This window comes from Anas platyrhynchos, chromosome 16 (genome assembly GCF_047663525.1).
Source record: "Anas platyrhynchos isolate ZD024472 breed Pekin duck chromosome 16, IASCAAS_PekinDuck_T2T, whole genome shotgun sequence".
Taxonomy (NCBI): domain Eukaryota; kingdom Metazoa; phylum Chordata; class Aves; order Anseriformes; family Anatidae; genus Anas; species Anas platyrhynchos.
In genome coordinates this window covers 3,380,977-3,396,174 of record NC_092602.1, presented here as the reverse complement: position 1 = coordinate 3,396,174, position 15,198 = coordinate 3,380,977, and the positions used below count along the sequence as shown (strand labels likewise).

The 15,198-nt window shown below is 43.9% G+C and overlaps 2 protein-coding genes across 13 annotated transcripts in view; both read left to right on the top strand.

Annotated features, from left to right (window-relative positions):
• The window catches only part of MPHOSPH9 (M-phase phosphoprotein 9), a 28,297-nt gene extending 22,441 nt beyond the window's left edge, over window positions 1-5,856 (top strand). For all 4 annotated transcript variants that reach the window (XM_027469738.3, XM_072024370.1, XM_021270073.4 and 1 more), the window contains 6 exons: window positions 477-641; window positions 959-1,079; window positions 1,878-1,981; window positions 3,043-3,254; window positions 3,794-3,862; window positions 4,501-5,856. In XM_027469738.3, the coding sequence (XP_027325539.2) occupies window positions 477-641; window positions 959-1,079; window positions 1,878-1,981; window positions 3,043-3,254; window positions 3,794-3,862; window positions 4,501-4,602 (773 nt within the window). In that variant the 3' untranslated portion in view covers window positions 4,603-5,856. The remainder of the gene's footprint in view (window positions 1-476; window positions 642-958; window positions 1,080-1,877; window positions 1,982-3,042; window positions 3,255-3,793; window positions 3,863-4,500) is intronic.
• Window positions 5,857-7,799: 1,943 nt separating this feature from the next.
• The window catches only part of PITPNM2 (phosphatidylinositol transfer protein membrane associated 2), a 133,565-nt gene continuing 126,166 nt past the window's right edge, over window positions 7,800-15,198 (top strand). For 3 of the 9 annotated variants that reach the window (XM_072024363.1, XM_038187403.2, XM_027469731.3), the window contains exon 1: window positions 7,800-8,196. The gene's annotated coding sequence lies outside the window, so the exon portion shown is untranslated. Of the gene's footprint in view, window positions 8,197-13,855; window positions 13,875-15,198 lie in introns of those variants that run through there. The other 6 variants (XM_038187404.2, XM_027469733.3, XM_027469734.3 and 3 more) reach the window with 3 other exon arrangements.

Genomic DNA, 15,198 nt, shown 5'->3' with positions numbered 1-15,198 from the left:
AGTTAATGGAGTCCTAACAGAATTCTGGCTGGCTCTAAATCCATTTTAGTTTTGTTCCCATAGTGCTGTATCAGAATGTTATTATGAAAGCTGGCATATGTATTGTGGAACTGCACTGAGACATTCTAATAATGTTGATTTGGGAAGCCTTGTAGTTACAAAACATCGAGTCATTCTTAAATGCTTATGGTCTTGGTTCAGGCGGGTACTCCAAGCTTCTTAACCAAAATAAGCTTTTATCCTGCTTTTCGTTGTCTGTTATTTAACATCATATGTTAAAGCACCCTTTCTCATAAGTTAGTGAAACTATTTCGTGAATGTGATGGGCAGGAAATGAGTCTTAAGTAAAACAGCACAAATGTTTGCACGAGGCAGACTAAGTGCAATTGTTGTAAAAGCTGAGTACAAGAGAGTATTTGTGAGTTCTTGTATCAAAAAAGTATTGATCAATGTAGTCGCTTCTTGTTTTTAATTAGAAGCAACAACTCGACGTCAAACAGTTGGATTTGTTGAAACTTCTTGCATTGCTAACCGATCCCCAGAGAAAGGTAAAGACCAACAGAGACCGAAACGGTACAGCTCCCCTTGTGGACAGAGGTCATCCTCCCTTCCTCCTTCAAACAGGAAATCAAATACTCCAAGTAAGTGCTCTTCTGAAGTTTGGTTCATATTTTTTGCATGCACGCAAGGTATATAAATAATGGAAGGCTGCTCTAGAAGAAAGAAAAATAAAAGTATGATTTCTGCATTATTCTAGTAGACAATATGGAAAAAAGCTCTAAAATCATAGAAAACACAGTAATTTCATTTTTCTGTATTGTGTTGACCTTTTCATATAATTTAAATAAACACATAGCTTTGACAAGCATTCTTTAAAGATGTAAACATAAGATCACATGAATGGGAAATACTGCGCAGAGAGAATTTTAGGTACTTGAATGTACTTTGTCTCTCACAGCAAGACGAGAGATAATGTTGGCGCCAGTGTCTGTGACGTACAGCCCAAAACGATCTCCAAAAGAAAACCTCTCTCCTGGATTTAGCCATTTGCTTAGCAAAAATGAAAACACAGTGACAAGGTATGAATTTTGTGAATACAATTGTGTTCTGATGATTGTAATAGCAGCAGTATGTTTATGCAGGCTTAATACTGTTCCTGCTGGTTTTTGTTCATTTAAAAAGTTGTGGAAAATCTGAGTCATGTGAAGATTTCTAAACATAAACCTAAGTTTTACTTCTTAAAACATGGCGAGAAAAATCTGGAATGCTTTCTGTAATCTAGTGTTTACCAAGGAGAAGTGTTGTGTTTATTGTTACGTATCTTGCAATGACATTGATCGGTGACAAAAAGGTTATAAAAGAATTGTTTTGTGGAGTAAGTCCAGATTTACAGGCAGCTTATCAGGAAATGTAAATAAAAGTTGAAACTAGTATCTACCTATTGCGTCATTTATAAGCATGTTAGAAGATGCATAAGCTGAATTTTCTGGTAACCGAGCTATGTAATATGGTTTCTGTAGAGGTCTTTGCTTGGTAAAGGTTGTAGACTTTTAAAGAACACGCTTAGCTGCAAGATTAAAGTGTAGGACACACGTATGAGGAAGAAGAAATGTGTAGCACCTCTCTGGGTTTTGGGAATGACTGTGTGGGAGCTGAGTATGTTCGGGAGGGATGGTTTGGCCTATTCCAGAAGAAAGACACATGAATTTAAGCATTTTGGAAAGTGCAGTTGGGAGTGTATTGGGATATGGTACTACTATGGAAATTGTTTTATAAACAATTTGTTTATTTCCTACCTTTAACCATCTTGGTTAAATACTGCATCAGTTGATAAATCATTTCTAGTGAATAATTGTTGCATGCTTCTCATTCTGTAGATTTGATGTACTTCTAGATGACCTGGAAACTGGTCCTGCCTCTACTTTACAGCACAGTAATCCAAGAAAAAGGCTCCAGTTTCTCTCGCTAGATGATACAGAAGGTAATCCTCCAAAGCAGGCGAAAATGTTTCTTTGTACTTCTTTTATTGAGTTTATAAAATGTACTTTATCTCCCAACAGAAACATTTTTACCATAATTTCTTCCACATTGGTAACAGCTGTTTAAATAGAAAGCTGACATGTTACTCCATAAGGTTCAATTTCTAAAAATCCTCTATATCTTGTCTTATTACTGTAGATTGAGAAATACCATTCATACAGGATCTTATTTTTATGTATATGCGTGTGTGCACAAATGCAAAAGAAAAACAAAAATAATTAAATTGAGAAAGAAGGGCAATATGTTTCCCTATGCTTAACTCAGTTATGCAATGCATATCTTACTAGAGTCTATATTAAGATGTACACACTCAGTCAAACTAATAAAATTCCTATCTGTAATGCAATGTTTAGTAACAGAAAAAGTAAATATAATAAAGCCAGTTGTTTTAAGATTTTTTTTAAATGATTGATTGAACCAAATCTTTCTAATTTTCTAATTCTTGTCACAATGTTCTGCTTTTGTTTTTATTAATGTAATTATTGAGATGAGTGTTTTCATGACAGCTAGTCTACATGGTGATATTTAGAAATGTTGAGCACAATACATTAATCTGTTTGTTAACAAAAAAAATATGCTGTGTTATAAAGATTGCTTGAAAGATGACCCATCCAAATGTTTTGCATTCTTCTGGGAAGTTTGCTTAAGGCAAGCTAATGAGGCTTTGCTACTTCCTATCATTTTATGTACCTCCAAGATCACACTGCTGTTCTTGTTTTTTTTTTCTTTTCTTTTCTTTTCTTTTCTTTTCTTTTCTTTTCTTTTCTTTTCTTTTCTTTTCTTTTCTTTTCTTTTCTTTTCTTTTCTTTTCTTTTCTTTTCTTTTCTTTTCTTTTCTTTTCTTTTCTTTTCTTTTCTTTTCTTTTCTTTTCTTTTCTTTTCTTTTCTTTTCTTTTCTTTTCTTTTCTTTTCTTTTCTTTTTTTATCGTTTTCTTTTTCTATCCTATCTAATAACTTAATAGACAATTACAAAACAAATAAAAGCAACCTGTTTTGTTGATAGGAAGGCAGCATTCAGGTGTCCGACATAGCTCTTGTGCTGAATCTGTCAATCCTGGAGTGAAGAAGGCAACAGCATGGGATGAGAGGAGCGTAGCACAGAACTATGAGCCATTGCTGTCACCTTGTGAGGGAGACTTCAAGTATGCACCGAGGATGAAGACTCTGGCTGAAACAGAGAGGCTTTTTGATGAGCTGACTCAAGAAAAGCAACAGGCAAAGATGATTTTTTATTTTAAAATTGTGACTAAACATAGTTATTGTATGAGAGGTGAGGGGTATAGCTGTATTACCTACCCCATGCATGGCTGAAGTTCATGCATAATTTCCATCGTTAATGTGGGAACGTGCCATTATCATTCCCTGCTCTGCTTCTGACACTATAGTCCTTTACTGTTCCCAACTTTGTTAAAGGAGAGTAATTTTAACTTGAACACAGAGTGGATGGAAGGGTTGGAGTAAATTTACTTTCTTCTTTAATGGACAGTAGCTTAACTCAGCCTTTCAAACCAGGAAGGTTATTTTGGCAACTAAGAGTGTTCTCTTCAAAATGTTCCTTGAGTGTCTACTTCTACGATTAACTTTTATATTAGTTTGGTGTGGCATTGTGTTATGGTAACATAAGTTGTTGTTTAAGAACAACATTGGACATGTGTCTGTGGCTTATGTAGCTCACCTCTCTGTAAGATTAATTAGGAAGGCTTATATTGGCTCTTGAGGCTCTAATTTACATCTGAAATATTTTCTGTTATTAGATTGAGGCTGCATTGAGTCGAATTCCTTGTTCTGCTGGAAGAATGACTTTGCAAGCAAGATTAAATCAGGTGCAAAAACTTTTACCTACAACTGTTCTCTTCAGTTGCTCTTCCACAATTTGAGGACACATAGTTTAGATGAAAGTTCAAATTTTGAAATTGATATAAGTGCAATTACTGCAATTACTATGGGAATTTTACCTTTCCACTGAGAGTTGTTCCTGAATATGGCTGAATTGCAAATCTGTTTAAAACGTCTCTAGCCTTTGAAGCATTAAAAGATAATGGGGAATTTACCTCAATTTAATCATAAATTCACTCTGAATTATCTTGTAAAAGGTATAAGTTAGTGTGATTTATGACAATAATTCAAAAAATAGTAGTTATATGTTTATGTATTTTTATTGGTGTGACTCCGAATGCCAAAGCCAAAAAAAAAAAAAGTAATGGGAGCAGGAGGAAAAAAAAGTCAACAACCCACAAATACACACACACACACATTAAAAAATAATATGAGAAATCTATAGGTCTGGCTCTAGTTTTTAGATGCTAACAGAATATGATAGCAAAATATCAGAAAGGATACTAAAAATACTACTAGATACTAAAGGAATAACAGTAGCATGTTAATTTTAGAAGGATCACTGGATTTTGTTGTATGTTATTAAATCCTTTTTTTTCCCCCTTTCTTTTTCTTTAACTGCTAGGAAGCCCTGGAAGATCGCTTGGAAAGGATTAACAGGGATTTGGGATCAATACGCATGACTCTGAAAAGATTTCATGTTTTACGTACCTCTGCAAATCTTTGACAATTCACTCTTGAATTCAAATAAGCTTTTTTTTGCACTAATATGTAATTATGCACTCAGTAAATGCAGAATTGTTTTGTATTTTTATAAACCCTAAATAGTAGTTTTACAACTATGTTACCCTTTACACACAGCAATATTTTGTACTTCAAACAGCCACCTATATTTTAAACATATTTTTGTTACTGTTGAGAAATTGATGTTTATCCTGTATTGTAATATTTTTAGAAATATTAATTATTTTTAAATAATGATATTCAATGTATAATAAGAAGAAACTAAAAGGCAGCTTGTTTTTGGAAAATGACCGTGTTATCTTTTTTGCACTTCATTTTCCTCACCATTTTATAAATATCTATGCTACGTTGTAAATATAGCTAATAGTAAATTTTGAATTTTCATACAAAAGGCAACATGAATTACCAGTGTTATAACTGCTGCTATATGGTAAATCCTTTTCTTTTAAGTCTTACAACTTGGATATTTTTCATTGTGACAAACAACTGTGAGGAATACTTACATTATGGCTGGCTGACTGCAAATTGGTATATGTTTTGCTGGTTTGGCCGCCTCTGGCTACCTTTGTAAAATACTGCTCTAAATTATTTGGTGTCTCCCAACAGTTCAGGGAGTAATTCTTTGATATCATGAGGACCAGAATTCGTGAGACTGACAGTGGCCAGCTTGCCTCCCACCAAGCAGCTCAACTCCAGCCGACACCGCAGGACGTGTAACTACCCAACTGCAGCTCCTGTTTTAAAATGCTAGTTTGGGGTTTTGTGCCATGCCAGTGTTCTGACCGCAGTTATAAGCACGCATTTCCAAATGAAATCCAAGCTATTTTTGTGACCATACATGCATTTTTCTTGGTGAAAAATATGTATTTGCTAGCTGGCATGTTGTTGAATTACTGTTCAACATTGATATTTTAGTTTGCATTTTAATATTAAATAAATGTTTAATTAGATTCTTTCCTCTAGCCCAAGAACAATAATAGGTTCTGGGATATTACATCAGCGATAATGTAGGTTTTAATCATATTGTGTGTTTCAAATTCTGTCCTTGTTCAAGATGTTTAGCCACCAATTATGTGATTATTTTGCAGTGGAAAGGCCAGAATAGCTGTCATAAAGGAAGCTTGTGAAGGTCTGTTTCTAAAATTAGAGCGCTTTTGTTTTAAGATATTTAATGAAGAACTGTCCTACCCATGCACAGTCTTTTTATTTTTTTTATATAAAGTGTTTTTTGCCTCCACTTCTGCCATGTGGGTTGCTTTTAATATAAGATGAGAATTGGTGAGAAGTCAAGGATGCTAATTACTCATTTTCCCTTTTACTCTAAAATGTTGAAATTGGGCCTGAATGCTTGGAGATGACTTGCTTGCATATACTTCCTGGCTACACCAATAGACTCAGAATTTTCATGGTATTTCATATTCTTAATTAACATTTTCCCTCAAAAGAGGGGTTGAGGGGGAAAAAAAAAAAAAAAAAAAAAAGAACATTGACTTCCCAGTGCAACTCCAGTATTTAGCTGAACAAGTTATTTTTTCCATCATCTTAAATTATTAACAGGCAGAATTTAGAAGTATCCTTCAAAAGTAGCATTTTTCACAAGGAACCCATCACTAGAAAACTTACTGTGGGTCCATTAATGGTCTTGTTCTTTCATCAGCAAAAACAAACAGAACTTTCCTGACAAGCATTTGAAACAAGCAGGTAAATCGGTTCAGCTCTTTCCGTGCCTTTCCTTATAACCTCCCTTTACTTTCACTCCATTCTCTCCAGTGCTATTCATATTCATGTACTTTTTTATTACATCCAGAAAACTGAAGTGTGAGTCAGAATTTATTTTTTAATCAAAAGTCCTCCTCCATCTGTTGGAGCTCTTTAGGCTATTTCTGTTCTATTATAACACTGAAGGGAAAAAATAATATCTAAGTGTTGCTCTTCGTAAACTTCTAGGACAACCTTTTCAAATAAATGTCTGGCTTAGGGTGACCTGTTTCAGTATGGTGCCTTCAGCCTGATTCTTCAGAGGGGCAGAGAATCTGCAGTTCCAGATTAAATCAGTGGGAGGCCTGAATGCTTAGTGCTTCTGAAAATCAGACCTGAAGCATCACAAAGAAAAAAAAAAAAAGTAAAAAAAAAAAAAAAAAAAAAAGTGGGGCACGTTTGGAAAATGACTGCACTTGCTGTGCACTCTTCTGGATAATGTCTTTTTAAATTTTTAAATTTCAAGAGCTTTCAAAATTCTTTGCCTGAACACAACCGTATTGTCTCTTTCCATACCTGGGGACAATTAAGGCCTAGAGAAGCAGAAACTTAGGCTTCTTCTGAGCAGGACTTTGTCTTCCTCTTGCATTCTTCCATCTGGCACCTCTCAGCTCTGTAGATGTTCATCACCTTTTTGACCCTACTAGGTTTTGCTCAGATCTTCAGCTTTTCTCAGACTGACCTTGCAAGCCCCTCCCATGCATAGTTTCTCTGCGATGAGTGTTGCAGGAATAGTAACGTTTATTGAGATTTAACTCTTGGAAAAGTCTCTTATTTGTCCCCTTCTATAGAAAACATTTATTAAAAAAAAAAAAAAAGTCTCTGTACCATTGATAACTTTAGTTACGATCTGCCTTCCACTGGGAACTTTATCTCTTAGTAAATAAAAAATTGATTAGAATTTACAGTGGCAATGCAGGTAGTCCTTACAAAAGAGAGTAAAGCCAATATGTTGGGCATCCAGGAGCACGGGTACCCTCCAGGGATGGGACCCGAGATGGAGCAGCCCTGGGAGCAGGTCCTGGTGAGATGTGTGCAAGTCCTCGAGGCTGAGCCCAAAGCACGAAGCTGACGGCAGCTGAGGCTGATGAGTTCGGAATTACCCAGTGCTGACCAACAGACTGGTTACTGATAATACCTTACACCTGCAGCAGGGAGAAGCGATGCACCCTTAAAAAAATCAGACGGGTGACAACACCTTCAAAGTTAAACCACCCCCTTTTTGCTGCCGTTTACTCCGAGATTTCCGAACGCGAGACATTGTCAAAACCGTGATTTTTCCCTCCGGCTTTTGAAGGGCCCGATACCCCAGGTGTAACCCCCAGCCCTAAGGGCCGCGTTCCTTGGTGTCCCCCCCCCTCCCTCCCAGCCCCGGCGGCTCGGGGCTCCCCGCGGCCAGCAGGCGGCGCCTCCCCCCCAGCCGCCCGCCGTGCGGGAGCTCCGGCCCGCCGAAGGAAGTGGCGGCTCCCCGCGGCGGGTGGGCACGGCTGGGGCTGGGGAGAAGAAGAAGCAAACCGTGCGGCAGGAGCAAGGGTGCAGGGGCTGGGGGGGGGGTGCTGAGGCTTTTCGCCTTTTTTCCCCGCCCCGCAGCACCGAGCCCGCCCGCCTCTCTTCCCCCCCTCGCCAGCTCCACGGCGGGTGAGGGAACGAGCAGAGCCGAGCCAGAAGCCGCCGCCGCCGCTGCTGCTGCTTGCTCCCGGCCCACCCTCGCCGTGTGTGTGTGGGGGGGGATTATGCCAGCGGAGCTCCGGCATGTCGGCACGCAGAGACCCGTAGGCAGCCGCCGAGCCGCAGCGAGAACCGCGGCCGGGAGCAGCCGGTGCGTGAGGGACCGGGGTGGGGGCACCGGCACCTGGCGGGCAGCGGGGCCGTGCCTCGCTGCGGGAGGGGGGGTGCTGGAAGAGAAGGGAGGGTGAGGAGGGAAAGGCCGGGCCCCAAGGGGGTGGCTGCAGCCTCTTCCCCCCCTCCACCAGGGGCTGGGGTGGCTGGGTTGGGTTCGGCTCCTCCCCGGGGCCTCGGTGGGGCTGAGGCGGCCGGTGGAGGAACGGCCCCTGCGGGCCGCGGGGTGCCCGGCCGGGGGCTCCCGGGGGTGCCGCGGGGTCTTGGGGCCGGGGATGGGCAGGGATGGGCCGCCTCGGTCGCCTCCTGCGGTCAGCGGGATGCTTGGGTGGGGAAAGTTTCCCCAATATTGGGATAAAGGAGAGGGGAGGGATGCGCCTGGCGCTGCAGCCATAGCAGCGCCGTGCCTCGGCTGTGGGTTGTTTCACGTGAAATTGATAAGCGAGCGTAACCTTGCTTGGACGCGGTCTCTGGCACATCAGGGCGGTTGGGTTGTGCCCCAGCCTTCCCCTCAGTGCTGGAGCCTCCCTTCTCCTCAGCCCCCAGCCACCATCCCCCTGCCACGTTCAGCTGAGGGGCACCCTCAGCGCTGTGTCAGGGCAGCCCTCGAGCACGCCAGGCACGAGGCCATAGCACGCCCGGTGAGGTGCTTCGCTCCGGCCATGGCCCTCCTCATCCTGGCTTCCCAATTAGCACTTCCCCAGGGATTGAATTTACCTGAATTTAGTTACCAGGTATCGTGGAGTAGGGGCAGGGTGGTGGCAGCCCCACAACCTCCCAGTTTTGTGATGAGGAGAGGGTGAAGGCGCTGCCCATGCCGGCCTCTGCTTGTGGGGTCTGCCTCAGGAGAGCAGGGGCCAGACCTGCAGCAGCCTTGCAGGAGGAACACCTTTGAGGTAGAGCCCGCAAAAATCCTCATGGGTTTTTGGGCCTTAGAGACCCCTGATGGTCAGTGAACTGCTGGGGACATCGGGCAGGCTCCTGAGGCAGTGTCTGCACCAGAGAGGGTGGGAGGGAGAGGTTTTCCCCTCAGAACAAGCAGCGGTGCTGTTCTGTAGCCAGATGATGGGCTGCAAGAAGGGAGCTCTCTGCTGGGAGGCTGCTGGGCCTGGTGGTCCCTTGGTGCCTCTCCACCTGATAAAAAGGGCTCAACCTGACAAAAAGGGCCCGGTGTTGGTGCCCCTGAACAACCCTGGGCTTGGTTCTGGAGCATTTGTTGCTGCCCCGTGCCAGCAGGCTACAGCATGAGCAGTTCTCACTCCCTGCCCAGCTGCAGGAGGGTTAATGTCACTTCCTTCACCTCCCCAACCCCTCTTGCTTCACTGAAGAAGCAGAAGCACGGAGGAGCGTGCCGAGGTGCGTGCTGGGCTGCAGCATCGTGGGCAGAGCCAGGAGCGAGGAGAGGAGCCCATCTCCTGGTGCAGAGCAGTGCCCTGTGCAGTCAGCCACGCAACGCAGTCCGATCAACGCTTTATGTTGAAATGCTGTGGTTGAGACAAAGTTTATTCAAATTGTGCACTTAAAAAGAAAAACCACACAAAAACAACTTCTTCCTCTGCTAATAACCGCTCTGAAGTAAGAACTTCCATCTTCTATATGCTCTGGAAGCAGCAAAGTAGATAATGTGGTGCCAAAAAACATCTTAAGTCTTTTGAAGACGTAATCTGCAAATGCTTGGCTCTGCATGGGACAGGAGTTCAGTAGGACAGTGGTCACAGCTCAGCTTTCACAGGTATTGTGACTTAAATGGGCAGTGGTTTGGTCTCGTGTTGAAACATACATAGTTTGTAGGGCTCCTTTTGGCGTACTGATTCCCTCCCCATGCCTTGTCTTTTTGCTTGCGCTGTATTTTTATCGTGTAGTTTATTTTTGTCGTGACTGTGTTGTGCCCCCGAGTAACACAAGAAGTCTGCCTGTGTTACAGAGTTCAGCGCTGGCTTCTGAGTGATTTTTTCCACTGTTGAGTAGGAGGCTGGTGTTTGTAGGACAGCCTTTCCTGTCCTTTGCAGACCTCGTGCCTGAGACGTTCGAGAGAGGGCTGCGTAGCTGCCTATTCTGACAGGTCACCAGCTCCTTGGCTTGGCCCTGGGCTGCTCGCTACCTGAAACGCCTCCCTGGGATACACAAAATTAGGAATGACCAAGCACGAAAGCGTGGTTGCAGACTTGTCCTAGCTTGCTTTTTTTCACAGGAATGCTGCTTTGTCGTCCTTGTGATGTGTTCTGCTTGTGGCAGCATCTCCGAGAGGGATGGGAAATGAGCAAGGGCTGAAAACGCCGCTTGTTGTGCTTCTTGCTTTTGATAGAGCAGGCTTCTGGTAGGCTGTTAGATTTCATTAATCATATTTAAGTTTCTGTCACTAACTTTTAATTAAAAGCATGGTTGATACCACTTTAATGAATGTACGGATGTTAGCCATCTTCATGCATAAAAATGCGTTTTAATTCCCTTACTATTCCCTTTATGGCCCTTAGATGCTTTTGTTGCCATTTAAACAGCATACAGTAGCAGCTGTTTATCTTCTTAATATAACTTTTTCTTGCATCTGTGTTCAGGAAACAGTAATGGTTTGAGTAAACAAATTTCTGGTATCCTTTAACAATATTTTTAAGTAACTTGGCAGAAAGGGTCAAAAGTGATGTCTAAATAGTGAACTCCGAGGCTCTTGCTGACAGTAGCCTGAAATAACTCTGCTAAAATCATTAGTTGTTCCTCGTGCTTACATGAGGTGGTGAGGAAAGCAAGAAGCCCTCGGTGCAGGACTTTTGCTTCTGGTGAGCTCAACCAGGAACTTTCCCCCAGATTAGAACTTTTTATTAAAATATCCTTTCTATTTCAGGCTCGCTTCTGATGGTGCATTTCAATGCACTTGCTGCTTGTTGTGCATCTAACAGCCCAAGCGTTTATTGTGATTTACCATCTGGCACGTGGGAGTTTTATCTAACTTCTCATTTTAGTTGACAGCAACCAGTTTGGAAAGACCTTGTCCTGATTTTTTTTTTTATTTAAAAAAAAAAAAAAAAAGAAAATCTCAAAACTTATAACTGACAGTGGTGCTGAGGGGTTTTGAATTTAGATAAATAGTTTCTCTTTATTTTTTTTTTTTTAATTCAAAATTTGTTACTGCTTCTGCAAGTCGGCCACAGAGCATCACATCCCTTGAGGAAGGTAATATAAAGAAGGTGCCTTCCATCAGTCCAAGCCAGCATTAATCTCCCCCTTACACCCAAATAAAAATCCTGCCATTCGGTTTTGTTCTTGGCAGCCTGACTGCAAAGCTTCAGAAAATGGCAAACGAAAGCTGCTGCTGACTCCTGGATGTCGCTTGACTCGTGCCATTCTTGCTTATTCATGATAGCGACCAGTTCTGGGACCGGCACAATCCATTGAGAAACAATTTTTGGCAGAGTTTTTCTTCAGGCTACTTCTATGAAAAACATGCCTTGCTTTGAGAAGGGAGGAGGAATGAACATCGATTTCTTTATTTCTTAGATTTTAATTTTCTTAGAAACAAAAAGCAGCGTAAGAAAACCACGGTTTTCTTAACAGTCAATTTCTCTAAATGGTGAAGATATCTTCTAATTTAATTTTAAAGCTGGCTGATATAGATACGATGCAATTAGTATTTCTGTGTATCCCCAAATTAGTGAGATATGTCTAAATTTAATTTTGAGCCCGAAAGCATCTTATATTCAACACTATTCTGTAGAATCCAAAGCGGATGGAAATGGAGTAATTGGAGGGTGAGGGGCGAGGAAGGGAATAAATAAAACACTTTATTTATTTTTAACTTTGTTTCCTGGATGTTGGAGGAAATCCACACACCACAACATCGTGCTGGGGCTGCGGAGTCTGAGCGCGAGCTTAGCCACGACCTGAAAGGGAATGTGGCTTCTCTCTTGGTAGCGTCTGTGCCAGGAGTTCTGCGAAACTTTAAGTGGACAAAATAGGAACGTGTAAATATCATTTGTTAACGTAGGAACAGCAAAGCAATTTAGCACTGAGCTAACTCAGATCCTGTCATGTCGGGGAGTTTCGGTCAGCGCAGAGCCAAGTCGGTACAGGGCTCCTGAAGGCGCGCGTGGTCGCGTGTTTTCTGCACGTGAGGGGTTTTAGGGGTGTAACTGTGAACAGATGTTCTTAAATTAACAAATAATAAGAGGAAAGTGTTTATTTTTAATTTTAAATTGAAAGAAGAGCAGAAGGAGATGCAGTCAGCATCCCCCGGAGCCCCCAGCACCTCGGTGCTGGCTCTGCAGCGAAGAATTCAGGAGCTGCACCGCGGTGTCTCTTCCCGAGCGGTCCAGCAGCGTCTCCACGTGTGGGCTTCTGGGGATGGTGGCGAGGCTGCTGAAGGCTACAGCCCAACTGGGCACACTGGGGCTGAACGTGAGCACGCTGGGGATGGGGTCAGGGCTGCCGTGGGGCAGCACGCTGCCTGCAGCCGCGCCGCAGAGGCTGGGAGGAAGGCGAACGCCTCGGCTGATGCAGAGGCTGGGCAGAGCGGAGCTGTCAGGGCAGCAGCGTGGGCGGCCGAGCAGCCAGTGTAACCCTTTGTGGCTGCTCTAAAGCTTCCCCCAGCCCAGTCAGCGCCTGTGGACTCCATGGGAGATTTTTCACCGGGTTTTTTAAGCATTTTTAAGCAGCCGCCAGGAGCTCTCGCTCACATAGATCTGAAGGGCTTACAGCATCCTGAAACCCGCATCCTTGCGGACCTCAATGTGTGTCTCAAAAAAATAATAATCTGAGTGCTGAATGCTTTGGGTAAGGAGGACTTTGTGCAGGGTTTTGTCCTGTCTCAGTTGTGTTGGCCAGCTGAGTGCAGTGAGCAGGACCTTACAGCTCCCCTCTGCAGCAAAGCGGATGAGCTGAGGATACAGAGCCTGCCTCAGCACCACGAGGGAAAGGGATTTGCCTTGTCCTGTCTGTGCCTTCACGTGGCTTGGGTTTGTGGGGGGCTTTCTCCTCGGGCTTCTTTCCCCACTTAGCACAGCCTGGCTAGGGCATGGGCAAGCCAGCAGTGAGAGGGGGCATGGTGTCAGCCGGGCAGGCGGCATTATTACTCCTGTGGGTGCTCAGGAAAGGGAGCAGCGAGCGATCAGCTGCGAGTTTCCTGGTCCGTCCTCGTGGCAGCGGCTCCTGTGACGGCCCGGGACGCGAGCCGTGATTTGTTTGGATCTCTGCTTACGTAAGGAGCACCGAGCCCAGGACATCAATTCAGGCGTATTAGCTGCCTTAACCCTCAGAGCAATGACCTGGAGGCGTTCCTTGTTAACAGGGCAATAACTAATTTGGAAGGCGGGAACCTGTAATCACATCGGCACGTCAAGTGCCCTGGCATATCTTGGTGGTTTGGGGTGAGGCCCTGTTATCTGCAGCTCCAGCGGAGTTTGCTGTTCGCACGACTGTTAACCTGGCTGTCTGGTGGGGCTGTAATTCCATTAGGTGCTTTAAAAGGCTGTGGAAGGATTCAGGCTCTTACAGCACAGCCGTGGTAAGCTGTAGTTCAGTTTCTCCTGTGTGTATGATCCAGGTTGGCTACGACAGATCTGCGGCAGGGCTCGGTGATTGCCCCCGGGGCTCCTGCAGCTGATTTGGGCCAGAGTCAGAGCGGTGGCGGCACCGGGAACCCCGAAGGGCCCTGGCTTCTCCGTGCAGGTAGTGACTGTCAGGCACCAGCTGCCTGCAGGGAGCAACCAAGGGTTTTGCTTGTGTGTTTGTACGTGGGCATGGCTGTAAGTATGCTTTACGTATGCCCAGTGCAGGGGGTATAACTTCATTTGGGACTGTAATTTGGTTTTAGATTGGTACTGTAACACAGGTATCCTCTTCAAGGTAGAAACACCACAGAATCACTTTGTGTGGGTGGTTTACCTACGTTAGCGCTACTTTTCTTTCTTTTTTTTTTTTTAAAGAAGGAAATAGGCATTTTATATTTATCATATCCGATGAAATTGAAATCTAAATATTTACATCTTTTTTTTTTTTTTTTTTTTTTTTTCTGGATCCGAGGTTGAGAACCAATTGTAGGCGTTCCCAAGCTGTTAGTCAACCTACTGCGCTGAGTAGGTTGGTTCCCTTCGGGTGCTGGGGAGATGCAGCCTCGTGGTTGTGTCCCTCGCTTCTCCTCAGCCTCTGCAGCTGGAAATACTTCCCTCTGTGGGCTTGGCGACCTGGCGTTACGTTCGGAGGGTGTTCTAGCCTAAACATGCCGAAAGCTAACCATGTGTTATCTCCAGCAGCACGCGGTTAACTGCAAACTGTGAAACTGGAGGGGGAGTTCGGGACGTGAGGATGTAAATAACTGGGAGATATTTGGTGGGAAGGAACAGAAGGGGGAGGAAGGCCTCACGCTAGCTTTTTCTCTGTCAACCTTATCTTCTTTATAGCGCTCCCTGTGCTTGACTTCCCGGGTTTTTTACAACCAAAGATGGAAGGTGGCTTCTGTCCTGAGCAAGGATAACCAGCAGCAGGCGTGGGAGATGCTGCAGGGCACGATTTGGGAGAAGGGGCAGTAAAAATCCCAGCGGCTCTGCCTCCAGGCATGGTCCAGCACCCAGTGGTGTGAGCCCCCGTGGACCCTGTTTCCAGGTGGGCTCGTATTTTTTGGGTAGGGCTGGCACGGTGCTTTGAGGCCCGTTGTGCAACTCCACCAAAGCAGAGTGATGGAAAATGAGAAGAGCAAACAGCTCGTTTGTTTTCCCTCTCTCCATTGTTTTTAAGCATCGTTTATCCAGGCTCTTGGGACCCATTGTTTGTCTAACCTGTATCTGGATTGTAAAACTGTTCCAGGTTTTAACTTCAACAGATGGTAAACGTCCTTCAGTGAATATCCTTAAAAACGCATTCAGCGTGGACACAATGTGTCCTCTGTTTTGGGACTACAAAATCGCTTTTAATGCTGCGTTTTGTTTACATTTAATTCCTATAAATAGGCATGTCAGTAGGGCACCTTTATCTGGTACACTATCGCTGTTGGAAG